This window comes from Haemaphysalis longicornis, unplaced genomic scaffold, assembly GCF_048455015.1.
Source record: "Haemaphysalis longicornis isolate Haplotype H1 unplaced genomic scaffold, Haemaphysalis longicornis Haplotype H1 scaffold_9, whole genome shotgun sequence".
Classification (NCBI taxonomy): domain Eukaryota; kingdom Metazoa; phylum Arthropoda; class Arachnida; order Ixodida; family Ixodidae; genus Haemaphysalis; species Haemaphysalis longicornis.
Window position 1 is genome coordinate 166,051,333 of NW_027526460.1, and position 27,822 is coordinate 166,079,154.

The window sequence follows — 27,822 nt, forward strand, 5'->3', positions numbered from 1 at the left end:
ATCAATCGATCAATGAGGAATGAGGGAGTATTGTTTGCTGAGGTAGACTTAGCCTTGCCTGCAATTTCCTCCAATGTGACGCCACGTTATTTGTAGATTGACTCAGGCTCGCTCTCACAACCCTTATTTGCGGCTGTTACTTTTCTGCAAATTTAGCTTTTTAAAATTTTGCACGTACCCTTAGAGGTGTGCTTCCCAACATGATTGCGTTGCTGCAACGCGTGCATGCTTCGCAATTTGGCTTGTGCAAGGCGAACAGTTAGCGCTGCTGAATGACAACTGTGAACTTCTCCTACGTCCCTGTGTTTGTTTTCCAAGTTTTCAGAAACTTTCACCAGCCGGGTCGTACGGTAGGACCGACATCAGTTGAAGATGAAGAAGTCAGTGTATTTCAATTCAAGTTCCATAGCAGCTTGAATTTCAGAGATTTTCAAAGTGGTTTACGCGAGCGCCTTGATCAAAATTCTGCGAACCGTACGTTTAGAAACGACACATTTAAAATCGTATTGTTTGAGTTGCGAGAGGACGTGCCTAACCTGGTATGCAGTGTGGCTAGAAAGCTGTGTTCGAGATAACCTTGTATTCTTGCGCACGTAATGACTTATCAACTGCTTCTTTCACACCGTCAGTAATCCGGCCTTTTTTTAAACATGACAAACAGCTGACACCACCTACATTATGGCAACGCACTATTCTGCACCAAAGAAACAAAGTGAGTACACATACCTTTTGGTTAAAATCTCGTGCGAAATGCAAGATGGCGCAAACAACGCCCTGTAAGAAAGTACACGCAAGCCTTTGTAGGTCTCACTCTACCATTCAAACACTGATTAGTCATGACGGATGGTACTTTCATCATACAGCCTCAACACAAAGACCAGAAAAAAACACGAACATAAAAGCGAGATACAGGACTAGGGTACAGATATCCTGGTGCTGCAAACGTGGCATTCCCACGTTGTGCCTGCAATACAGGTGCAGCTTGGATTTCCAAACGAAACTTGTTAAAAGCAACGTATAGGTACGAGCTAGTTGGTACTGCATTATAACAAAGTGAAGCACAGAAAAGGACGCGAAGGACGAAGGAGACGAAGGAGCGCCGGTCCTCGACTGCTTCATCCTTTTTCTCCTTGGCTGCGCTTTACGTTGTTATAATGTTGTTAATTGGCCACGGAACTAATTACTGTTATGTGGCCGGGAGAAATGGAGTGAAGCTGTGAATGGGGAGAGAGACAAGAGAGGTCACGTGGTAAGCCAGAACGAGGTCTAGAGTGCCAGCAGCGTCTACCAAGAGTTAAAAGTGAATGCACAAATCAAGCCTTCTTGACTCCCAGTGAATAAGCTCTTTATCCCATTATCTCTGAACAAAGATCCAATAGAAACCGCGAGTATTCAATGAGCGCTTCATCATCATCGTCATTGCCAGCAGCGGCGGCCTATTCAATACCATTGCTGGACGAAGGCCTCTCCCAGTGACCTCTCCGGCCTTCCTCTGCTCGAGTCCATTCTTTGCCTCTAAACTTTCCCATTTCGTCTCTCTATCCAGTTATTGCCATTTCCCTTCTTCTAGTCCCGCATCTTGTTATCCACTCTGTCACTGGTGGTCATTTCGTCTCACTACATGGTCAGCCCAAGTCAATTTCGTTTAACTTTAGTAGAGAGAGAAATAACTTTATTCTGGAACCGTTAGCGCTTGTCACGAGTGGTGACAAGCGCTTGGACGGTACCGGTGACCTGGGCTGCTCGTTCAGCGAGTCCTTGCTGGACCCGCGGATCCGAGCCGCCTCCCACTGCTTTACACAAGAGATGAGAGGGAATGAGTTTCGAGGGCATTTTAAAATAATGTGAGCAACTACTGTTTCGTGAGCTCCACAGTCGGGAAATTGGGGAGAGGGAAATACAGATGGATACAATGCGCATAGTCTGCGCGACAGGGACGGGTGTTGGTTTGGAGAAGGCGCCAGTATCGTTCCCCGCTGAGAGAGAGTGACCAATGGCGTGGAGGCTAACGCCGGCGAGAGAGGCGGTAATGACAAGTGATCTCGTGGAAAGTCAGAAGGCTGTCGCAGGTTGATTGGGTTCCATGGGAAGGGGTGCGACCTGGCCCGGCTCGGTCGGTTAGCTCTCGAGCTGCTAGGTTCGCCGCTTCATTTCCTTCCAGCCCCGCATGGGCAGGAGTCCAAATGAGGTCCGCGTAGGAAGTGGGAGCATTTTGAAGGAGGATTTTGACAGTCTGAGGGGAAATGTTCCCCGGGGCGAAATTTGGAATCGCGGTTTTCGAAATGGAGATAACAATTGTTGGGGTAGGCCGATGAGTGAGCGCCAGCGCAATAGCCGCCTTTTCCGCTGTGGCAGGGGAGCGCGTTCGGATAGTCAGTCAGTGGTAAGAGTCTGCTTTTTGATGAAAGGTGGAGGTGATTGCGTAGGCGGTGTGACTGGTATAACTAAGGGCGTTTATATAGGCGGTATTTGATATTGATGTAGGCGGCCCATGGGGTATTTACGGGCTAGGATGCGTGCGCGATGTTCACGGCGTTTAATATTGCACTCTGGGTGAATACTTGGGCGGTAGCGGCGGTGGCGAATAGACGCCCCCCTAATTCTTCTTGCTTCAACTTACAGGCCACCAGCAGAGGACAGCTGCCCTTCTTTCAATAAATCGTCATTGTGACGTCATCCCGTCGCGCTTTTGCTGTGTTCCTCCTGGTGGCCGAAATGGAAGCTCGACACTTGGGCGGTGGCGGTGGTGGCGAATAGACGCCCCCCTAATTCTTCTTGCTTCAACTTATAGGTTGGTGACTCCCGCTCTACTTTTCCGCTTCCACCTGCTCCGCCAACCCTGTCCGTGGCTGTGACCACGCAACCAAAGCCGTGTAAACTGTTCAGCATTTTCATCACCGTGTTTTCGCATTGTGCTCACCGCAATTCCGGACTACCAGCAGAGAACAGCTGCCCCTCTTTCAAGAAATCGTCGATGCGACGTCATACCATCGCGTTTTTGCTGTATTCCTCCTGGTGGCCGGAATGGCCGACACCAGCGCCTTGTGTCGTCGTTTCCTTGCCCCGTCTTTTTGCGCTGTTTCGAATTTCAGTATGCACCAACTAGCCCAAACCCCCGTTCTAATGCCGAAATGGAAGTTCGGCACTTGGGCGGTGGCGGAGGTGGCGAATAGACGCCCCCCTAATTCTTGTTGCTTACTTCCGGGTTGGTGCGTTTCTAAATCTCCTCAGCAAAGCAGTGTTATCGTTGCCGCTGCCGCAGGGTGCCGCTGCCGCAGCCGCCCCATAGCCCTGTTGCCGTGCCATTCTCTGTGCTATATTTGTGGCCGTGTTTTGCCTATCTTTGTGTCTGACTATACCTACCCAGGAAGACATGGGTCCGACGTGCGATGAGTGCCCGCCAACCGACGGCCGCTTCCTGAAATGCTCAGCCTCTGAGTACGCCTATCGCCTGGGAACCTGCTCGGGTTGCTCATAAGCGACTTTTAAAGGCAAAGGGGAATCTGCACGAAGGTCATGGCGCTGCCTGAATTGCCGTGCCTCCCAAACGAAAGGCGGTGGCAAGGCCGTCCCAGACGCAGATCTGAGTTCTAGTCTGGCTGAGATAGTGCGTAGGTTTGACACCTTATTCTGCTTTGCCACTCAGGTTGACGAGGTGAAGGCTTCCATTGAAATGATGTCAAAAATGTACGATGACATTCTAAACAAGCAGGCAGTTCACGAAAACAATGATCTAAGAAACGCGTCTCCTGTTGAAGAGAGGTCGGGCTAAAGACGATGTTGAGAGCATCAAGTCATCGCTGAATGACTTCAAATGGCGTAGTCGTAAACAAAACATTGAGGTACATGGAATTCCGGAATCCGACAGCCAGGATTTAATTACCAAACCTAATGAAGTAGCGACCAGTGCCGGATTAAGGTGGGGCTACGGGGGCTGCAGCCCCGGGCCCCACAGCTTCCAGGGCCCCCCTGCATCCGCACCCCGCTCGACTATTTGTAAAAAGAAATGTCGATGAGGATGTTTCGTTGAGGGGCTCGGTTGAGATCCCAGCCATCGGATAGAAACCCGACGGCCGGGGCCTCAACCTCAACTCCACAGAGATGCTCACTAATCCGTGACGTGTAGAGACGAGCCGCTGCAGCCCCAAACCTCATGATAGAGAGCACCGGCGTTCATTTCAATGCACTTTCTTTATTTTACTCATACGTTTCTCAGAAAGCTTCCCGGACTAAAAAATATGAAAGAAGCTCACACTAATTGTTGAATAAAATGATTGCGCTAAAAAGGGACACGGACAGAGTAAGGACAGACGCACATGGCGCAGTATGTGTCTGTCCTCACTCTGTCCGTGTCCCTTTTTAGCGCAATCATTTTATTCAACAATGGAGTACCAACGTGCCCAGGACGCTACACTCACACTAATGTGTAAGACTTGAAAGTTGCGAGGCTGAACGCAACCTTCACAACCATCACAACGGTTTAAGTCCACGATAGGACTTAAACGAACGAACACGAGATCTTAACTAAGGCTTTCCAAGGTGCAACGTGTACCTTATCACGTTTTTTTCTACCAAAGCAAGTGGCGTAATTCCTCGCCCCACAGCCAGAACCGGGTGAGTAAGCCATTTAAATCTCGGGTAGCTAATTCGCAGTCATAGCCGAGTGGGTACGACGACTAACTCCGTTGATCTATCAGACACAGGTCCGAATCCTGACCGGGCCGGTGATTTCTTTTCTTTACACTGTTATACTGACTTTATTAAAACACCGGAATCCACGAATTGCTAAACAGCTTCGCTGTTTAAAGCTTTGTAAACAGCTTCACGGTGTCAATGAACCCGCTAAAAGAAGCCCCAAGCCCTGCTACGCTCTTTCCGGTTGAGGGCGTTTCGGTTCAGTCCGTTTGTTACACGGACGTTTCTGTTGACGGATGTTTCGGCGCAAAGAGGGGTTCAGGCGGGAGCATTATTGACTGATTTCCGCTGAACGTCCGGTACTTTTTAAGCCCAAGGGACATTGAATATAATGATTGACAATTTGAGCACAGGCTTACTGGCTGGAAATTCTGCGTACACAGTCTCTGGCGGAAATTTCGAAGTATAGCGCTTAACAAAGACATTCATAGCCATCACAACCTTGTCCGTCAATGTACTTGGTTTTGGAAGAGCATCAGGGCAATCTCGACGAATTTTTTTTCACTACCTGGAGAATTGCAGTTTCCAAGGCAGAAGTGCAGGTGGCGATTCAAAATGTTACAGCAAGGAAAATGTGTTGATCGTAATGTTTCTATTGCTTTAAGGTTACCTATTTTCATAAACTGTGAGTGCGAACACTGATTTTTGAAAACTGTTTTTAATTAAAAACTGCTTACGCTAAACTATCTGCAAAAAGAATTCAAGTCTCTAGCCATCATGTCGGTCGTAAGGGAACTGCTGAAAGATATTTCTTTTGATGAACTTGGTGAATTTGCGAGTGCAATAAGCTGTAGCGGGCCGTTTTAAAGTTTCTACTTGTTCATATTTTATCTTAGTGCTAGATTGTCTCATTGTTCTACCAATGTACAGTGTAAAAAAAGTCGTTCTTTGTTCCCATTCAGTCACAAGTGATTGAGTCAGACGTGACTGCTTTTGTTAAATGTATTGACTGTAAAATTTTATTTAGAAGCAAAGTCGATGTACATGATTCGCATGGCTCTTTCGATGTTCAAAGGCTGCGACCACAAATGTGTTTTCTTGAATTTTATGCGCGTATAACAAGGCGCAAATTGTTTTTTTCGAAGAAAATTCTCTCATGTTCTTTGGCCTGTCATGCGTGCCAATGCGGCATTTAGATTATTGTGAATTTGTGATGAACTGGCCAATAAACGATACTGACGTGCACATCAGGTAATAACCGTGAAATATTATTACGAAGGAAACTGAGAAATCAGTTTCCCAAAGCCATTAAAATTATGCATATTTTTCCACTGATCATTGAGCGTGACATGTAGTATTTGAAGATTTGAACGTCTCAATCCAGTCATCATTATCGTCATCACCGTCATGAGGGCCCCCACGATTAATTCAATGGGCCCCAAAGGGTAGCCTCGGGCCCCATAATTTCTTAATCCATCACTGGTAGCGACAACCGTAAATCTGCCTCCGCTCTCTGGAAATGATGTAGGCGCTGTACACAGGCTTCCCTCAAGATCGGGATCTAAAGCCGGAACCATTGTCCGCTTCTACCGGAAATCGCTTCGAGACGCGTGTTTGAAAAAAAAAGGAAGGTCTTGCGCGAGCCGAATGCTTCTGTTTCGCTCACAGACAACATGACAAAACAAAACCGTGATCTACATCAATAATAGGTGAAGAAAATCTAATAGGCAAAGAAAAACGGCTATCGCTTTTCCAGGCACATCAAAAATAAGATTATCAGAAGGGCTGGAGGCGATTCCATAATTGTCATGCCCAACAAAAAACATCTTCAAGAGCTCAATGCTGCCTCGTGCGTTTGCGCCGCTGTAGCTTCTCTTTTTTGTAATTTTTTTCCATGGCTTCTGTTACGATCATGATGATGGTTGAATGTTAGTGGCGCAAGGCCAACTGGGGCAAAGAGCTTCGAAACAATGATTATATATGAAAGGTTAAACCGTAAACACTAAGATAATTCAGCAAAAACAGAAGTAAAATCAGAAAATGACAATGAGCATGGCTGGTGTATAGGTCTAGGGAGTGATCACGCGTGGTATGAAATTAGGTTTAAAAATTTAACTTCCTCTAAATATTTAAAAACGCAGTTGATAGAAAACATGGGATCGTCAGGCAGGAAAAACGCTGGGTGTAGGTCTGTATAGCTGTAGGAAGTGTTTGCGTCGCGTTGTGGGAAGTGCTGTTCATTGAATGAGTATGTGAACTACGGATAGGGGCCTCTCCGCACCTGCCACACAGAGGTCTTGAAGACCCCGGGAGGAGATACGAGTGTGTGACATGTGTGCGCCCTATCCGTAGCCTAGCAAGGGCAACTTCTGTGTATCTGTTGCGTGTGTCAGTGGTGTATCGTCCCAAGCGTGGTTTTATAACGTGTAACTTGTTATCTGTTTGTTCACTACAGTGTGTTTGTCATTTGTTGCGAAGTTGGTGTCTGATGTGTGGCTTCATGTCTGTGTACGGCATTGTTGCCATGCCCACTATTCAAGAGTGTAGCAGCAGTGGCCATTCGATCTGCGGTTTCGTTCCCGGCAATTCCAGAGTGCCCTGGAACCCAACAGAAAGTTATTTGGAAGTTTGATGCATATGCAGACATGATAGCCTTAAAAAATGATTGATGACAAAGTTTTTAGAACGCTTTCCTGATGCAAGTGCTCCAACAACGCTAAGAGAGTACATGTACACGATGGATTTGAAGATTTGATGTTGGAGTATGTGATTTATTACCATTAAAATACCGTATGCTTCCGCTGTGAATATACTGCTACAAAGGTTCATTGTTTTACTGACGTGAAAGTTTGGCCCATGCGCAACACAAGCCACAGCAGTTGCAGTCTTGGACGCATCACTGTAAAACTCTGGACAACGGTACTTTTCCTGCACAAACAAGAAATGCAGCAGAATCGCAATTCTTGGTGACCTGTTCTTGTTAAATTGCATGAAAGACAGGTTACATGACACAGGGCGGAGGTGCTATAGTGGAATGGAATCAATGATGGGTGCCTTGTGGATGCCTGAAAACGAGACTGCTAGCTCAGAAGCTTCTTCTCGCACTCTTAGAGGAAACGGCATGGAGATTGATGGACGATTTAAAAAGAGTTGCTGTAAATACACATCATTAATGGTCCGAGTAAAATATAGACATGATTTTTGAGGCATATAAAACGTCCATGTGCACCCTCTGGTGATCTAGGGACCATTTATTGCATTCTACATACACACTTTAGACAGGGCTAGTGCGAAAAGCGCCACATGCTACGTAGCCCTAAATGCAGCACCGGGTCCAGCATTTGTAGTGCCGTTTTTGTTGCGCACCCATATACGACACTGCCGTAGTCCAAGCGAGATCCCACTAGGGCGCTATAAACACGCAGAAGATGCTTGTCTGCGCCATACGACTGGTGGGAGACAACTTTGAGAATATTCATAGTTTTTAGGCATTTTTGCTTAAGATGTTTCAAGTGTGGAACAAATGTCTGCTTGTTATCAAATATTACGCCTGACACGAATTCAAACACCATTAGGAGTAAATTCCAGAAGGGTATGCTGACGGGCCAACGGGCATGCTGACGGGCTAACGGGTACATTGTAAGACTAAGAAAAACAGCGCAAACGACGGGACGAAGAAAGGTAAGACCAAACCACATTAGGAGTAATATCTGGGTCCGGGTGGATCCCGCACTTCCTGGAGAACATAACGCAAGAACTTTTTTTCTGGATTGAGTTAAAAACCATTCTTGTCTGCCCAACTGGCAAGTTTTTTAACACGAAGTTGGACGTGACGTTCACAGATTGACATAATTTGAGGTTTAAAAGATATCTGCATGTCGTCGACATAAATAGAGTACAGCTTAGAACTACACCTTGTGGCATAAAGTTTTCTTGCACATGAATCCTTGACAGTGCATTACCAACTCTTACGCGAAATGTTCTTTCAGACATGTAACTAGCTAGGGTGTTCAGCATATGGCCCGAAACACCGAAAGACTTCAGGTCATTGAGGATCCGGTAACGCCAAGCGGTGTCATAGGCCTTCTCAGGGTAAAAAAATCACCCATCTCCACACCGTGAACGATGCCGAGGGTGCGAAGCACTGGAACGGAAGTTTTGTATTGCCTTTGTGATGAATGTCATCGTCCGTTCGTGCTGATACACTCTTAGTTTTGATTCCGGAATGCGCTTATATACGCATTGCCCCGCAGTGCCCCCTCGTGTAGCTCGCTGTACTCACTGTAGTTTCAATTGTAAGTGAAACTGCTCTTTTTCCGCGAATTATCGTTGACAGTTTATGATTTTAAGTGTGATGCACTTTATAAGCGACCCCGAACCTTCCGCCGTCCGCATTGCTCCTCCTCCTTTCCCCTAGCAACGGCGCGAGGAGCGGAGAGGAGCGTCTGTAGCAACGGCGCAGCGACGTCACACCCCACGTGACCCGCGCGCGCTCCGCCTCCCGCGCCGTGGCTGCGCGCGCCCGCGCCGGCTCCCGCACCGCTCCTCGCGCCGTGACGTCACACTCCCACGTGACCGCGCGCTGGCGCCTTTGCGTCTGCTCCCCTTCTCCTCGCGCCGTGACGTCACATGCTCTGCAGCTGGCGCGCCTCTCCCCCCGTTAGGTTTGCACTCACCCTCGGCGCGCGCCTCTCCCCTCGCCGGTACTGCGCCTCTCAAGGCGATGGCAGAATTACTACGCCGTGTACTCTCGGCGCAAGAAATGCATTCGCACTTCCTCACGATTCCCTTCGGGGAGGTGGGGGCAATTTTTTTTTGCTCTGTTTTTTTGTTTTGTACCTGTTGAAATTCGCGCACTTTGCTGCTGCAGTTTGCGAAGCTCTCCCCAGATGGCGCGCGGATGGTACTACAGTGTGCGCTGCTCTCGATAGATGTCTTACAATGGTGTGTGCACGGACAACTCCAGACAACGGCACGAACATTGCGAGGCCCTAAAGGGCTTCTCCCTTAAAAAAACTGTTGCGCAATACTGTTTGTGAATGAAAGCGTCCTTGATGTATGATTCAAGGGCGACAAGTTGGTCATTCGTAAATCGCACCGCCCTGAAGCTTGCCTGGCAGCCCTCGAGAAGACTGTTGTACTCAAGAAAGTACACAAGCCTCTTGTTTATCATCTTCTCAAGGAGCTTGTACAGGCAGCTTGTAAGGGCGATGGGCCGATACCTAAAAGGGAGAGAAAGGGTCTTTCCCCTCCTTCAGAAAGGCCACTACTATGGCCTCCCTCCAAGAGCGTGGAATGTGCCTCGAAAGCCATATTTTATTGTATAGATGTAGAAGTGTTTCAAGGGTGTCTGAGTGTAGGTGTTGTATCATGGTGTATGTAATCTTATCTGCACCTGGAGCCGAAGGTTTACATGTGGACAGAGCGGCCTTCAGCTCATGAACTGAAAAATGAGAATTGTAAGAAGTGTGCGACTTGTTGCTATCACGCAGAGACTTCTTTTCTGCAGATGTTTTGTGTTGCATGAAAGTGTTTGTGTAGTGTGCTGAACATGACACGTGTTGGAAGTGTTGTGCGAACGTGTTAGCCTGGTCTTCCAGTGTGTCCCCTGTTGTACTAACCAGGGGCAGGCAGTGTGTCTATTGTCCTTTGAGCCAACGTATACGTGCCCAGACGCTTTGTGTGTTCGTGGATGAATTAATGAATGTCAAGAAGGTGTGCCAACTATCTCGTTTGGCCTCACGGCGTACAAGTTTTCCCATCGCCTTGGCCCGTTTGAACAACAGGATATTATCCGACGTGGGGTACTGACGAAGGTTACCCCACGCCTTGTTATGGGCCTCTCACGCCCGCCTACAGTCCTCATTCCACCACGGCCTCCTCTGGTTGCGCGGGGCACCAGAGGCATGGGAAATGGACTTTTCGGCGGCGTCGAGGATGTGCGCCGTGTGTAGTTGGGAAGCTTCTTCAATGTGTAGGTGTCTTATGGTTGTGAAGTGTAGTTTGGATGTCTCTGTAAATGTATTCCACTTAGCTCTTGCTTCATTGAACCTGTTCTGGGAAGATGGACTGCGTGGGCATTAACCTATATATGTTAGTGAGGTGGGGAAATGGTCACTGCCATATGGGTCAGTACCCACACCCCACTCGAGAAGAGGAAAGAGAACTGTGCAGCCAATAGCCAAGTCAAGATATGAGTATATGTTGTGTCCTATATTAACGTATGTGGTCTTAGTTTTGTTGAAGAGGCATGCTCCTGAAGATGTAAGAAATTTCTCTATCAGGCGACCTCGGGCATCCGTGCGAGAAGAGCCTCAAAGAGAATTGTTTGCATTAAGGTCGCCTGTGAGGATACATGATTCGGGCAGCTGGTCAACCAGCGCTTCGAAGTCAGAGCTCGAAAGTGCAAAATCAGGACGAATGTATACGGAGCATACCGTTATCAACCTATTAAATATTAATGTGCGAATTGCTACAGCCTCAAGGGCAGTGTTCAAGGTGAGAAGGTGGCATGCTAAGGATTTCCGAGCGAATATGGCCACGCCGCCCAAAGAGCGTGTGCAGCCAGCCCTATCGTTTCTGAATACCAAGTAGCTATCCAAGAAATTTGTATCATTTGAATTTAAAAGTGTTTCATAGACACAGATTACACTTGGCTGATTAGCACGCAGAATCTCGTACACGTTGTCAAGATGATTCAGAAGGCCTCTGCAGTTCCATTAAACAATATTATCTCTTCCCATTATTAAGTGTTCAGAGGTACTGGAGTGTGACTATTTATGTATGGTCTTTCGGGGCTTGGACTCTTGGAAGGGGTTTTTTACCTTCTCGTGAGGTTTGCATGAAGGGACCCGCTCCTTCCGCTGCAAAGCAGACAAGAAAGGTCCCACATCCATCTCGTCATCAGATATGTGGGGAGTAGCTGACGGACTGGACCCCTTAGACTTGACACTCTTCCCGGTGCCGTTCGTTGGAGCCGCAACCGCCCAGGGCGTCAGGAGAACCCCGGGTGGCAGATACGGTGCGGCGGGGGTGGGAACTGCCGCGGATGCCTCCGTCTCCATCTCCTCCGTGCCTTCGCGTGTGCTCTGGGCCGGTGGAGAGGCAGCAGTGGATGCAGCGGCATCCCTAATAGCGGGGGCGGGATCAAGTCCGACTCTTGGTTTTGCGTCCCCGCCGAAACCAGACACCGCTCCGCCCCCCCCCCCTCTTCCCGGTGAGCCGCGACCTCCCCAGGGGAAAGAGGCGAACCCCTTTCGCGCCTCTGGGAAGGTGATGCTCTCGTTGACTTTCAAGGCCATGGTTTGTTTCTCTTGCTTAAACTTTTCACAGCTCCTGGAATAGGCAGCGTGCGGTCCTTGGCAGTTTGCCATATGCAGCACTTGGCCTGGTGCTGCATATGACAAGTTTCTGGTAAACTTCACGCATGCCTATCATGCTAGTTTTCCGTACAAAAGGTATTCTCCACCAAACTGTGCACGTAAATTCTGGATAACTCGGGACCTGATCAGGCTGACGAAACTACGCGATAAACTTTATAAATCTTTTTGAGAACTAGAAATGCTGACATCTCTAAAGCTTTTAAAAATCTCCGAAATTCCGTCACCGGGTAGCGAGAAACCACTATCATTTTAAAATTTTTAATTAGTGTAACAGACGCCCTCAAGACATTTGGAAAAAATAAATACGACGCTTGTAAATCCCACAGAGCCCCCCCCCCACCCCCCCCTCAAAAAAAAAGCTTATAAAGGCCGGTGAGATACTCGAAAGAAAAGCCTTAGCCAATGCTTTCAATAATTTCTTTCTTTGAAAGTTTAGGATACTGAATACTGAAAGTTTAAGATACCTGAATTGCTCTGTGGAGAACACTGTTGCTGAGAATGAAGTCACCGCTGCGTTTATGCCTCTAAGCAACAACTCCTACGACGTGAACGGTTTTCAGATAATGCCCGGCCGCGGCGGCCGCTTTTCTGATGGAGCAAAAAGCAAGAACACCCATGTGTTCGAGATTTCGGCGCACGTTAGAGATCCCCAGGTGGTCAAAATTAATCAGAGGTCCTCCACTACGGCGCGCCTCATCGCCTGCGTTGCGTCGGTGCGTTAAAACCTACAATCAATCAATCAATCAATCAATCAATCAATCAATCAATCAATCAATCAATCAATCAATCAATCAATCAATCAATCAATCAATCAATCAATCAATCAATCAATCAATCAATCAATCAATCAATCAACGGTTTCCAGATAAAGCCTGTAAAGTTTGTCATTGATTTATCAGCGAATTGTCTAACACACCTTTTTAACGTATGCTTCTCAACTGGAGTTTTTCCGCGCAAAATGCAGTTCGCTAAATTTGTAGTAATATTTAAAGAAAGCGATCGCAGTAATTTCTCAAACTGCCGGCCTATTTCTATTTTGCCGGTTTTTGCTAAAGGTATCGAAACAAAATTTCCTGAAGCGCTTATCATCATTTTCTAATCGCTATAACATCATTTCCCCCGGTCAATACGGTTTTAGAAGGACAAATCAAGTGAGTTGGCACTGCTCGATCAAAAAGTTTATCCTCGGCAATTAGGAAAACAACAATGCCGTTCTAGATATTTTCCTTGACTTCACAAAAGCATTTGATTACGTCAATCACGATATTCTTCTTCATAAGCTACATCGATATGGATTTAGCGGGAAGGCTCATTCTCTAATATCATCTTATGTATGCCATCAATCGCAGCTTGTTGAGATTGGAGAATACATTTCAACAACTAAACTAGTTAAGTGTGGCGTGCCACAGGGTAGCATTTTAGGTCCTTTTCTTTTCATTTTGTACATCTACGAGATTGTTAATATTGATGAAACAGTAAATATATCATATATGCCGATGACACAAGTTTATTTTTTCCCGGTTGCTCAGGTACTGATTTCGCAAATCGCGCAAATAAGACTCTTGCATGCTAGGCATCCAACAATAATTTAAAACTGAATGCTAGAAAAACAAAGGCTGTACTTTTTCATCCACCTCTTCAAATAAGCGCAGTTGCACCTATTGTAATCAATCAGACTCCAATTGAATGTTTTAAATGTTTCAAAACACTAGGTGTATATTTTGAAAAAAAAACTATGTCATGGAATAAACACACTGATTATTTAATCCAAAAATGATCCCAGGCCACTGGTGTTATGCGCCATTATTGTTGTTCTTTTCAAATCTCAGTTAACTATCTACTTTACAACTGTATTTTCAGCTCTATGCTTAGCTACGGCGTACTGTTTTAGGACACCACAACTCGGGAAAATATAGGAAAAATAACAGTTTTACAAAAACGAGCTATTCGCCTAGTCAACAAGGTTCCGTATATTTCTCCTGAACGAGAGCTATTTAAAAAGTACAATGTTAGTCGCACGAATTTTATTTACAGTTATAAACTTTGCCAATACTACAAACAAGCAGTAGTAAATAACGGTTAACTAATGAATCTAGCTGGTCTAGAAAACCTCTCTTCGATATATTCCACTCGCAATCTCGAAACCTGGAAAGTAAAAAATGGCGAACAAATTATGGAGAACAAATGTTGCGATACAGATTGCAGTCTTTACTAAATAATTTCCAAGACGTTTCTACTATTGCTTTTAACCAGCTACGCAGCATCTTTACACTTCACTCATGATGCTGTTATAAGAATAAATATATTCCTCTTTCTCGCTACTGTATACTCGTAAGTTTACTATTTTTGCACACCCTGCTCAGTATTAAGTGCGAAAGCACTTCTTACGCGACCCTGAACCTGCGTCCACCGGCGATGTCCGCGCACGTGGAGATGGGCGCGCGCAGCCTGGCCGCTGACATGACAAATACCCACGTTGGGGATTGGCCAGGAATCTCCTCGTCTTCGTTGGCAACGGGGGGAGATGGGCGCGCGCTGCCTGGCCGCTGACATGGCACATACCCACGTGGGGGATTGGCCAAGAATCGGGCGTGAGAAGGGCTAATGCACCCGCTTAAAGGAGTACTGACACGAAATTTCAAATTTGAGATCCGCTCTAGCAATCAAGTACAACGACAACACAAATAGGTGTCTGTGAATAAATGCATCTTTCTTTCTTTGTAGTTGTGTGTGTGTGTGTGTGATCTCTCTTTCGCGAACATTACCGAACCGCGCAAATTCAACTCGTGCATTCGCACTTTCACATTCTTCCCCTCGGGGAAATGCGGGGAATTTTTTTATTTTGAGTACCGGTTATAATCACTGCGTATCTTGTATATACGCTGCGTTTTTTGTCTGCGTTGATTTTCGTTAATATTCGCCAATGCCGCTTGGCGCCTGTTGCACCGGGGGGCTGGGGCTAGTCAGGTAGTTTTACGGCTTTTTCCCGGCTCCCTTGGCGCGAAAGTATTTTCTTCGTTGTTTTTTCGCGCAATAATAAATAAAAAAATAAAATATTACGGGGAATCGGCCACACAAGCAGAAGAGTGTGCAAGTATGGAGGAATGTATACTCTGGGGTCAGTAACAATCATTGCATGAAGCCCGAGCGACTTTAGGATTCATCTTCCAGTAGAAGTGGTAGAAAGGCGGGAAAGTTAACTGACAAAATGAGCTTCTATGAGCTCTTCAGCTGTGTTGTAAATGCCTAGGCGTTTCAGTTTTGAAGTGGAAGTACTTTGAGGGAGTAAAAGCGCCGTTTTGTATATTTTTCTTATGAGGCAATTGACTTGAGCAGCCCCGGAAGACGCCCGTCCAATGTCATTGGTCGTCACGCAAGTCGAATGACGCATACTCACTAAGGGGGATTGGCCAAGAAGAATTTGTTTCAGTCGTGAAAACAAAGTACATAAGAAATAGGGCAGCCGAAGAAATAATTTAGTGAGAAAGTTAGAGAAAAAAAGAGAGAGCAGAGATAGAGAGAGAGATAGAAGAAAGAGAGAAAAAGATTTAGATGTGGGAAATAAAAAAGTCAACTTTTGCCCGATAGCTCTAGCACGGTAGACGAGCCGTCCCGGTAACAACTGAGTAGAGGGCGTGACACACATCCTTATGGCAGTGTTCCAGTTTCTTTGTGCCCCCGAAAGACAAAAGCGAAAAGAGACAATTGCAGCCTTAGGCATCGCATGCGAGCCTTCAACAAACTTCTCTAATGATAGGTGTTGGTCGCTCCGCAGCGTATACCCGTGTGGTAGACTGTCCCGAATTCTGGAAATTTGAGGGGTTATAAGAAGGCAACATTAAAGCGTGTGTGTTTTCCTATTCTCTCCTTGTGTACGCCTCTTGAAGGCTTTGTTCCACCGTTCTTCAAAGTGCCATCCGAGTCAAATGGCATGCAGTTGGAAGACGTAGAAAATGCCCGGCGTAGCAGGGGTATAGTAACAATAACTATCTGTTAAAAAATCAACAAACTAATTGGTTAGAAGCGTAGGAAGCGCTGGCTTAGGAGGGGTATAGTAAGAATATGATGATGATGATGGTTGGACTTTTTTGGCGCAAGGCCAGCTGGGGCGAAGAGCGCCAAACAAAAGTATCTAGAAGAAAATAGTGGCTACTAAAGCCAGAATAACAGTAAAGTCAATTAACGGCAATGGTGATGGCTGGTGTATAGGGCCAGTTTTGATTACGCATGATAAGAAATGAGGTTTAAAAAGTTAACATCAGACAAATATTTAAAAACGCGTTGCACAGAGACCATGGCATTATTATCCAAAAATTCCCCGCATTTCCCCGAGGGGAAGAATGTGAAAGTGCGAATGCACGAGTTGAATTTGCGCGGTTCGGTAATGTTCGCGAAAGAGAGATCACACACACACACACAACTACAAAGAAAGAAAGATGCATTTATTCACAGACACCTATTTGTGTTGTCGTTGTACTTGATTGCTAGAGCGGATCTCAGCTTTGAAATGTCGTGTCAGTACTCCTTTAAGCGGGTGCATTAGCCCTTCTCACGCCCGATTCCTGGCCAATCCCCCACGTGGGTATGTGCCATGTCAGCGGCCAGGCAGCGCGCGCCCATCTCCCCCCGTTGCCAAGGAAGACGAGGAGATTCCTGGCCAATCCCCCACGTGGGTATGTGATGCGGACATCGCCGGTGGACGCAGGTTCAGGGTCGCTTAAGAAGTGCATTCGCACTTAAAAACAAGGAAGGGTGTAGCCGAATGTGTCGTCTGTATAGTTCCTTGATGTGTCTGTGTCTTGTTGTGTCGAGTGCCTTGCATGTGATTAGGATGTGGACTACGGATAGGCCCTCCTCACACCTGCTACACCCAGGTCTTGGAGAGATAGTGAGCAGGTGTGAGTGTGTTACATGTGTGTGGCCTATCCGCAACCTAGCCAAGCTAACTTCAATGTGTCTGTTGTGTGAGTCAGTAGCGTATGGTCCCAAGTATGGTTTTATTACATGTAACTTGTTATCTGTCTGTTCACTCCAGTGTGTTTGCCACGTGTTGTGAAATTGGTGTCTGATGTGTGGCTTTATATCTGTGTACGGCAGTGTTGCTATGCCCACTGAATTCAAGAGTGTAGCAGCAGTGGCCATTTCATCTGCGGTTTCATTCCCGGATATTCCACAATGGCCAGGAACCCAACATATGGTTATTTCAGGACGTGATGCGTATGCCGCCATAAGGCCCGTAAAAACAAGATTGATTACATAATTTTTTGAGCGTTTTCTAGACAAAAGCGCACGTACAACACTAAGAAAATCTGTAAAAACTATGGACTTTGGAATTTGATGTTGGACAATGATGTCTAAAATAAGTAAAATGCCGTGTGCTTCAGCTGTAAAAATGCTGTTGTGCGAGTTCATTCTTTTTGCCACGTTAAAGTTCAGTCCATGCGCAGCACAAGACACAGCATCAGCTGTCTTTGATGCGTCGGAGTAAAACTCTGCACACTGGTACTTATCCTGCAGGAAGAGGAAGTGCTGTATAATAGCTGGCCTTGGTGCCCTGTTCTTGTAGAACTGCACAAAGGACAGGTCACAGGAAACATCCCTGGCTTGCCATGGTGCAATAAAATCAATGATCGCTGTCTTGTGGATATATGAAAATGACACTGCTAGCTCAGAAGCTTCTGCTCTCACTCTGAGAGGGACCGGCATGGGAATAGATGGACGGTTTAAAAAGAGCTGCTGTGAGGACGCATCATGAATGGTCGAGTTAAGAGGATGATTTGTCAGAGACATGATTTTAGAGGCATTCAACAAGTCAGTGTATATCCTCTGGTGATACAGGGATCATTTGTGGCACTCTGCATAGAGGCTTTCAACAGGGCTGACGGGAAAGGCGCCACAAGCAAGGCGAAGCCCCAAATGCAGAACTGGGTCAAGCATTGTAAGTGCCGTTTTCGTTGCAGACCTATATACGACGCTGCCGTAGTCCAAGCGAGATCCTACCAGTGCAGTATAAAGACGCAGGCGTAGCTGCTTGTCTGCACCGTACGATTGGTGAGAGACGACTTTAACGATACTCATAGTTTTTAGGCATTTTTTCTCAAGCATTTTCAGATGAGGAAGAAATGTTAGTTTGTTGTCGAATATTAGGCCTAAAAACTTGTGCTCCTTTTTTACAGGAATCGACATGCCGTTTAGAGTAATGTCAGGGTCCACATGGATCCCGCGAACACGGGTGAACACCACGCAAGTACTTTTTACGGGGTTCAGCTTAAAGCCGTTTGTGTCCGCCCATCCAGCAAGTTTGTTCACGCCGAGCTGTACTTGCCATTCACAGATTGACATATTACATGATTTAAAAGATATTTGGACATCATCTCATAAACTGAACAAGAAATGGTTGGTGGCAATGCCTTACGGAGTGAGTTCATCTTCACTACGAAGAGTGTGCAGCTCAAAACACCTCCTTGAGGCACGCCATTTTCCTGAACTTGTACATTAGAAAGTGCACTACCAATTCTTACACGGAAAGTTCGTTCAGACATGTAGCTAGAAAGAGTGCTAAGCATGTTGCCCGAAACACCGAATGACTTCAAGTCACTCAAGATGCCGTATCGCCATGCCGTGTCGTAGGCCTTTTCCATATCAAAGAAGATTGTAATGCAGAACTGTTTGTGAATGAAGGCATCTTTTACGTAGGATTCCAACGCAACAAGCTGATCATTAGTGGAGCGCCCCGCCCTGAAGCCTGCGTGGCAGCCCTCGAGAAGACCGTTGTACTCAAGGAAGTACACCAGCCTGCGATTGATCATCTTCTCGAAGAGCTTGCACAGGCAGCTCGTCAGGGCTATAGGATGGTAACTTGAGGGGGACGACGGGTGCTTTCCCTCCTTCAAAAAAGCCACTACTATGGCCTCCCTCCAAGACTTTGGAATGTGCCCCGAAAGCCGTATTTTATTTTATAGATGTAGAAGTGTTTCGAGTGTGTCTGCGGGTAAGCGTTGTAACATTGTGTATGTGATGTTGTCTGGGCCTGGAGCTGAGGGTTTACACGTGCTTAGAGCAGCCCTCAGCTCATGTAGTGAAAACAGGGAGGTGTAAGAAGTCTGTGATTTGTTGTTGTCGCGTAGGGACTTATTTTCACAAGAGGCTTCATGATTCAGAAAAGTGTTTGTGTAGTGTGCAGAGCTGGACACGTGTTGAAAGTGTTGTGCGAGTGTGTTAGCCTGATCTTCTAGTGTGTCCCCAGTGGTGCTGACCAAGGGCAGGCTGTGTGTTTGTTGTGCCTTGAGTTTGCGTATTCGTGTCCATACTTTTCGTGTGTCCGTGTAGGAGTTAATTGATGTTATGAATGTACGCCAACTCTCTCGTTTTGCCTCACGGCGCACGTTTTCCCATATAGTAAGAATAACTATCTGTTACAAATTTGCAAACTAGTAATCGAATGAGTAGAAACAAAAGCGATATCTTACTAATACCACCATATCTGTAGCTTAAGTTGCAGAGGAAACACACAATATTTGTGTTTCTCGAATTATGTGAATGTTTGCGATGTCATATTTATTTCAGATGAGATTCATTAACGTAATTACCGGCCTGTATGTAGCAAGGTTCCAGCATTCATTTATGGTGAAGGTTAGCGAAGTTTTTCTTGCGATGCATGTTTTACATCGTGCTCATTTAGCAGCTGAAGTTAAAATAAGCCCGCTGGCAAAAGCTCACGAGATACTGGGTCATTTCCTCTGGCATTTATCACCTTTTCCTATTTCCGGCCGCTTATTACGTGTGTAACAGTTGTGTGCAGAAGTATCGGGCATGACCACATTTAGAGAAATAATTCAAAACGTAAAGTTGCTCACGTCACGTTGAAGAGAGTTCTGCGAAGCGTGCTGCCAACAGCGTGAATATAGTCCCACTGTGCCTTGCTTGATGGTGCAGCGACATTGTTGATTGCCATTTGCGCTTCGTCAAAGATCCACTGAAACACAAATGTGGGGGCTGGAACCAAAGCGTGAGAAGGAAACGACGCAAAGGTAAATACTCAAGCTTTCTGCGAGGTTTTTCTCTGTGTAGCTTTCTGTGAGAAATTTGCTCACGTGGAAAATACATTGAAGTCCCCGGGACAGGGCAATAACAAGTTCATGCCTCTACCACATCTGTGAAGATTTGGTAAACTCATGCACATTGCTGACTGAACACAGCGCCGGGTGACACGTACCAGAGAAACACCCGATTCCAGAGAATCGTGCTTTGCAGTTGTTAAGGAAATCAGATAGGTTTATTAAACCCCGCGATTAGCATATAACAGTGACGTAATTTGAGCATGCAGTACCACTTTGAGAATTGCTGAGAAGCGCTTGACCCGCTCGGTCCTTAATCGCACAGCCTTTCACAATGTCCCAACTTTTTTTGTTCGGACATCCATAGGCCTCTGAATGGTCCTGCCACAAAATCATTTAGTGTCATGTCCGAAAGGGACTTCTCGGGAACAAAAACAAAAGAGATTATTACGGAAGAGCAGCCGCAAAATTGTACGTGTGGACATGTCACTGCCTCATGCATCGTCCACAAATGGCTGGTGTACAGTGTAGGGAAGGCTAGGCTATCACCACCTTAGGAAAAGGACCTAACGACACTTTGCTTATTTCTTGCCTGGCTACAGTGAATGCTACTTGCGGCTTCTGCGGTTCCAAACGCTCATTTGGAAATATTTATGCACCTAAGCAACGTCTCACGCATGAAATTCTACGCATGTTATGCATAAGACGCATACTTCTTATATATATATGTATATATTGCCCTGTCATTCAGTGCAAGAATGCATTTACTTCACCATAGCAACGTACGCGCAAGGAATATGTGTCCGGTAGCCTTTTTATGTCAAAGGAAAGTAGTAATTCCTCATCTATATCATGACTGCTTAACAAGGAGTCACCCCAGAGTCAAAAGGGGAGCCCAAACCTTTCAACGTTGGATATATTCGGTAGCCAAAATAGCATTTCCAGTGTTCATCATCGGAGTACAAAGGCTTGCAGCGTTCTGGAACTTGTCCCTTCCACAATCTGAAAAAAAAGAAATCATTAGGCCTGGAGGTGCTTCAGTCTAATCTAAAAACTTTTTGCCGAACTATATCACCGGCCACCCATACTAACACTGACTTTACACGGAACTGACAACATCCCTATTCCTAGCGCCGATTAACCCTCTGTTTTCAACAGGTTCTCATCTGTTCTCACTCAGGAGGATTATTCCAGTGTGTCTACTTTTCCTGAACTTGACGCCACCTATATCAACCCCATTAATATCACTGTTGGAGGGACTAAATCGCTCATTATTAATCTAAAATTATCCACATCAGCCGGTATCGATAACAATAATTCCATTAATTCCGAAATACTAAAGAACACCCTCCCATATCAAGCAAAATATTACGCCAAATTTTTTAACAATCTTCAACATCTGGCATGCTACCCGACGACTGGTTAATAGGAACGATAAAACCGATTCACAAAAGTGGAGATATTCACTCGCCTGACAATTATCGGCCCATATCTTTAACTTGCACATGCTGCAAAATGCTTGACCACATAATCAGTTCAGACGTGTACAATCACCCTGAGACGAACAATTTCTGTTTTCTAATAAGCATGGTTTCTAAACTGGATTTTCGTGTGACACACAATTGTTTGAATTAACCACCGATTTACACTTTAACATTAACAGCAACATTCAAACGGACTGTATTTTTCTTGATTTTTCTAAAGCCTTTGATCGCGTGCCGAACTGCCGACTAATCTCTAAGTTATCTGCTCTACGACTTCACTCTTTAACATTATCCTGAATTCGAAACCTCATTTCTTGTCGACAACAGTTCACTGTTGTTAACAATTTCGCGTCCCCTTTTTCTTCTGTTAGTTCGGGCGTACCGCAAGGCAGCGTCCTTGGGCCCTTACTGTTTTTAATATAGATTAATGACTTACCCTCCGAGATTACTTCTTGCATGAGTCTTTTTGCTGATGATTGTATAATATGCCATTCTATAAACTCCAGTAATGACCACTTGACCGTTCATGCAGATCTTAACCACATTTGTAACTGGTGTGACAACTGGCTCATGAAATTGAACTTTACAAAATGCGAGGGAGCGTCCTTCAGCCGTAAGCACGTAAACTCTGAATTTTCCTATTACTTGAACAACACTATGCTTTCCCACACTTCTTCCTACAAATACTTTGGTGTTCCTCTCACAGAGAATCTTTCATGGGCCCCACACATCGCGTCTACCTGTGCCAAAGCATCACGTTCACTGGGCTACCTGTGCCGCAACTTGCGAAGTTTTCCTACTAACATTTGAAAACTAGCCTTCTTTACCTTTATTCTGCCAATATTGGAATTCGCCTCAGAGATTTGGTCCCCTCATCAAAACTACTTAATCATAATGACAGAAAGTATACAAAATAGAGCTGCCCGCTTCATATCACGTAAGTACGAGATCACCTCAAGCATAACGCTAATTAAATTAGACCTTCAACGGCCACCATTAGATAGCCGCCGCAATATTGCTCTACTCTGTCTGTTCTAGAAATATATTACCTCTAAGAAACGAAAGCGGCTTCAGCTTCAAACACCTCACTCTTTTTCGCGCAGATTACATACTCCGTTCCGTTTCATGCGCATATACGGTACAACTAATGCATTCAATTCATCACCACTGTTCGGGCCGTTCGTCTTTGGAATGACCTCCCTGATTGCATAGCCTCCATATCTAATCCCGATACATTTCGCCGTCAGCTACTCCCTCTCTTCACCATGTGACCATGTTCCTGAATTCTGTGTGCATTGGGTATTACGGTGATTTATATTTCCCTTGTCGTGTATTTCTTGAAAACGTATCCCTCTTTCGCCATGTTAAAGTTAACAAGTGCTGTATACCTTCAAATTTACCTTACCCCGTATCGCGAAATATGTGATCTCACTTATATTTTTTGTTGTTGCACAGAACCTGCCTCTAAACTGTATGTTATCTGTCTGTACCTTTCCGATTTCCCTCTTACCCAATGCCCTGTTCTGGAGCCCGTAAGGTTTTTTTGAATAAAGAATAAAGGTGCGAGCGATGGTTGCAGAAATACAGAAGTGAAAATTTTATGTTGAAGAAAACATCTCTTTAGCGTATGCTTACAATGCCAAATTGCTTTGGCACATCGCAAAAAAAGGTATTTCAATGTGTTTACTCCAAATGGGAGCCTATGCCTGACGGAACACCTCAGAACTACGAGGGCGGTGCAATACCGAAACAGGGCGTGCGTTATCTTCTTGCTCTACTCTTGACATTTTGCGCTGGTTTTGTCAGGCACTACACATGTTTATGCAACGTCATATGAGCGCAAAAATCTTGCGACGAGTCGAACCCGCGCTGAAACAAGCTAATGAGATGGCACAAAAAGCAGGTTTGTTTATATGCCTAAGCGGCGATTCACAAGTTCAGCTGGTCAATATTCACGGCTCTCAACCAGCAGCTCGGTGTCCATGTGTGACAAAGCGTGATTGTATGGTGATGTGGGAGCTATTCCACAGTCTTCAGCGCAAGTGACAATGCTAGGATGAAGCCGCTGAGGTGGCAGTGCCGACAGTCGACCAGGCAGACATTTGCGAAGCTGGTGTTCTGAGCACGTGCCACACACGTACTAATTGTAAACAAAGAGAATTTTTCTTTAAATTACGGGGAATGAAACACAACTCCTGAAAACGTTTTGTGATGCCCAAAACAGGGAAGTATAGACGTAGGTATAAACCGTCGTCGAATACGAAAATTCCTGTTGTGCACAAAGTTCAGCTGAGCTTTAGCAGTAGCATAGTGTGCACCCTTACAATGGTCCTCCCCTGCAAGCCGCTTCTCAGTTTAGGCCGGATTGAGATCGGTTATGAGTGACACCAAAGGACGCCGTGTAAGTTTGCTGAAACTCCTAATGACATTTTTTTTATAAAAGGGCAAGCAATACCTCGGCGGCAATTTTTTGCGTCATATCTAGGAACAGAGCGTTATTTATTATTTACGATTTTGCTTCTCTATTCATTATGGACGAATTCTCGCAGAAGCCAAGTTCGAGCACAAAGAAAGCCAAGTTGTGAGCTTGCAGACGCTCACCTCATGCCGCGCTTGATGGCCTCGACAGGGTCGCAGGAGTACGGCTCGAGGCATTCCCTGGATTCGAAGGGTTCGTTGTCGAGAAACCACCCAGAGTCAACGATGCCGCGCACCTTCACTTTTGATCCAAGGGAGGCCAGCAGATCAGCCGTCCTGTCGACGTTCAGCAACACCCCCGCACCGCCAGCACTGGGCGAGAAATGCGCCCACCCGCGTTAGTATGGCGCCACAACACTCATAACAATATTAAATCCTGCAGTTTAAGCACACGCACCTGTGTGCTGAAACTGTACGTTTAAACTGTGTGCTTAAACTACTTCTCATCTTTTATAGCCCACCGTACAGCCACGACACGATTCGGTAATATTCGGTAATTCAAACGGGCGTTATCCAATTACCCGTCAATGGGCACACCACACGGAGCACTAGCCGTTCCTGCCCAATTGTTTAACACGGCTGTACTAAATCTCCTATCCTCCGGAAACAGTCGACCGGAAACAGTTGACGCGTTGAAAAACCGTATGTAAGCGACATTATGTAAACGACATGCCCCTCTAGCTGGCGGGATGTAGTGATGCCGAAATATAGTCCTTAATGTAAGCCTGGGCCTCTGCGATATCCACACATACGGCAAAGATATGGTTGTACAGCTCCTCGCAAAATTTGAGCTTAATATCTTCCTATCACCCCTTCCCCCTGAAGTATACCCAACCTCTCCAGAATTACTAACTTTCTTGACTGGAAACCCAAAACCTCAAATTCAATCACTCAAAATACTCGGCAATATTATTCAAGCCACCGGTGCAAACACCGTTGCTCGTAGGAATTCTTTCCTTAAGGTACACAAACCACCGGGCATAAGATCGCGACACGGGAGGAACAGCCTTCTCAAGCATGAACGAATACCTCTTGTGCGTGATTTTCTATAGTCATCGGAAATACTGTAGAGCTTATTAAGGTGCACTGCCTCATCCGCGAAGTCTACCGGGTCGCCCTTATAGTTTCACACAACGGCCGTGCCAATGGGCTCCTGGAAATGAATCTTTACAATAACGCATAATGGCTGAAGGAGGCACACCTCAGTATAAAGGGTGTTACATCGATAATTGAAACACTTTAGCATTTTTTCCCGAGTGAACCGCTGCTTTGTGCGTGCTCAAACTTCACACGAAGGTCGCATTTTGTGGTTTGTTTTGTTTGACACCGGGAACAAGGACGGTACTTCCCTGTTTATTCTGAAAATAAATTAAAACAATTTTCGCCCATGGGAAAATGACGGCCAATTTCGGCGTGCAAACTGATATTGAAACGAATGCGCCACCTGGCATACGCAAAACGACCGCGCCAGGGCGATTCACGGTAGGAAGGAGCCGTCAGTCGGAGCTTCCGCACATGTCGCTGAAGGGAGGACTAAAAAGAGCCCACGGTGAGACTTGAGAACTTGGTGCTGAGCCTCTGGCCCACGCCGCAAGGGGTGACGGTTGACGTGTTGAGAAGGCACTCCGGTAGCGTGGGGGAGTGCCGCTCTGGTAGCGCTGGTCGCGTGGAATGCACGCAACGACATGCCTTGGGCTGACGTCGAGTTTCCGAGTCTGGGCTAGGGCTTACGCCGCGAGCTACCTTCGAGACACACATAGCGGGGGCCCCAGGAACAGCCAGACAGCGGGAGGAGAAAGGACGGAGAGGCGGGGAGGTTAATCAGGTGGAGCACCCGGTTTTCTACCCTGCACTGGGCAAGTGGGGTTCGGGGGATAAAAGAGAGGATGGGAGAAGAGGAAGAGAGAGGATTGGGAAGGCGTGCACTCTAGTCCCGTTTAAGGCACTGCTGTCGTTCATACAGATTCGTTTCGTTCGAATTCGAATGCAACTTAGAATGGCGCTGACGGACAAGGTATTTGTTCCAGCATTCGAGCACGCGCTGTGGTTGGCCTGGTGGAATGCTGCAGGGTTTACGGTGCTCGCAGGGCGCGCAGGAAGCGACGTATTTGGAAACACTCGTGGAAAGCCCTCGCAAGAAAAACGACTTTTGATGCGGTGGTCCGAGATACCGAGCGGTCTTTTTTTGTTGGTTCTTCCTCCTTTGAGGCATGTATCATGTTTCCCTGCGTGGTCAACACCACCACTAAAGCACGCCGAGTTCGCAGTACACCACCACATGTTGACTTAAAGGTGCAATCGTTAAGTCATCATCATCATCATTACCAGCCTATCTACGCCCACTGCAGGGCAACGGCCTCTCCCATTATTCTCCAATTACCCCGGTCCTGTGCCAACTGTGACCAATTTATCTCCTCAAACTTCTTGATCTCATCTGCCCATCTAACTTTCTGCCGCCCCCTGCAATGCTTGCCTTCTCTAGGGATCCACTCTGTTACCCTGAATGACCAACGGTTATCTTGCCTTCGCAATACATGCCACGTCCATTTCTTCTTCTTAATTTCTACTAATATGTCCTTAACACGCGTTTGTTCTCTGAACCACTCCGCTCTCTTCTTGTCCCTTAATGTTACACCTATCATCTTCCGTTCCATTGCGCGCTAAGTCGTCCTCACTTTAAGTTGAACCCTCTTAGTGAGCCTCCAAGTTAAGTCAATGTCGCTTTATTATCTCTATAGTTTGAGGCCACTAACGTACCATAACGCTGGCGGTAGGGTGTCCCAGCTATCACGCACCAATATTTAAAAAAAAGATCATTGGCGTAACTCGAAGAAAACCTAGTGCACAATGTTTCCAGTACTGTGGAGAAGCGGAGAGTAATGTTTTCGTAATGAGACTTAACTAATTCGAGAATTACTAATTTGTAATTCCTAACTCGAGAACCTAACTCGAGAATTACTGTCCTAATCACTGAAGTGTCAATGAGGAACTTGTAGATACCCACGAGGATGTATCTAACTGCGGTATTTTCGGCGACGAACTCATTCAGCGACGAACTCAGCGGCGAACTCACTTACTACTCATTTATTCTGACTGATAAAGAAAACCTGTGAAATATGAAAAAAATGGCGCCAATACACCCTGTGAGTGTGGTTTGAAATTTGAAAACAAAGCTGCACCCACAATGATTACAAATGCGACGTCACTTAAATTCACTCACGTCGCCCTACAAATAGGGAAACCAGAGAGAAGTGAAATGCACTTAACCACACCCGCTGTTACTTCAAAGAGATATTCTTGGTAAGGCTAAATTAATGCATGATGTATGAACGGTGGCTGGTTGAGTTGTATTGGTGTAGCAGACGAGTGGAAACTCTTTTTTTAATAAAATTAAAGCTCAAACCCGGTGTTAGACGATCTCATTTCTCCGTCTCTCCGTTTCTGAAGTCGGGGACGTAGGCGACGAGATCGGCGGCAGAGACGGAGGAGGAGCCGGAGGTGGACGAGGAAGAAATACTTATATTCAGATTTTTTAACTGCCCAGAGTGCGGCCCAAGGGAGTGGTTCCTTCTTCACTGTAGCCCTATTCAGTCCGCGCCGCCTGTGCTCGGTCCACCAGCTGAAGCTGGGTAGGCAGACAGGGGCTGGACAGCAGCATCGCCCATTGCTCTTGTTCGGTAGTTGACGGAAAGAGAGGAGGGTGCTCAGGGCTAAAGTCGCACACCCCGATTATGTGGCAGAGTGTTCCTACTTCTGAGCAAAATTTACATTCAGCGTCGGAGCGAT

General features: G+C 46.1%; 1 protein-coding gene across 1 annotated transcript in view; it reads right to left on the minus strand.

The window, feature by feature from the left end:
- Positions 1 to 27,822, minus strand: part of Notum (palmitoleoyl-protein carboxylesterase notum) — a 177,675-nt gene that overhangs the window by 49,445 nt on the left and 100,408 nt on the right. The window contains exons 6-9 of the mRNA XM_077683346.1: positions 24,160 to 24,348; positions 20,976 to 21,076; positions 19,874 to 20,012; positions 727 to 774 (exon numbers count right to left, since the gene is read on the minus strand). Of these exons, the coding sequence (XP_077539472.1) occupies positions 727 to 774; positions 19,874 to 20,012; positions 20,976 to 21,076; positions 24,160 to 24,348 (477 nt within the window). The remainder of the gene's footprint in view (positions 1 to 726; positions 775 to 19,873; positions 20,013 to 20,975; positions 21,077 to 24,159; positions 24,349 to 27,822) is intronic.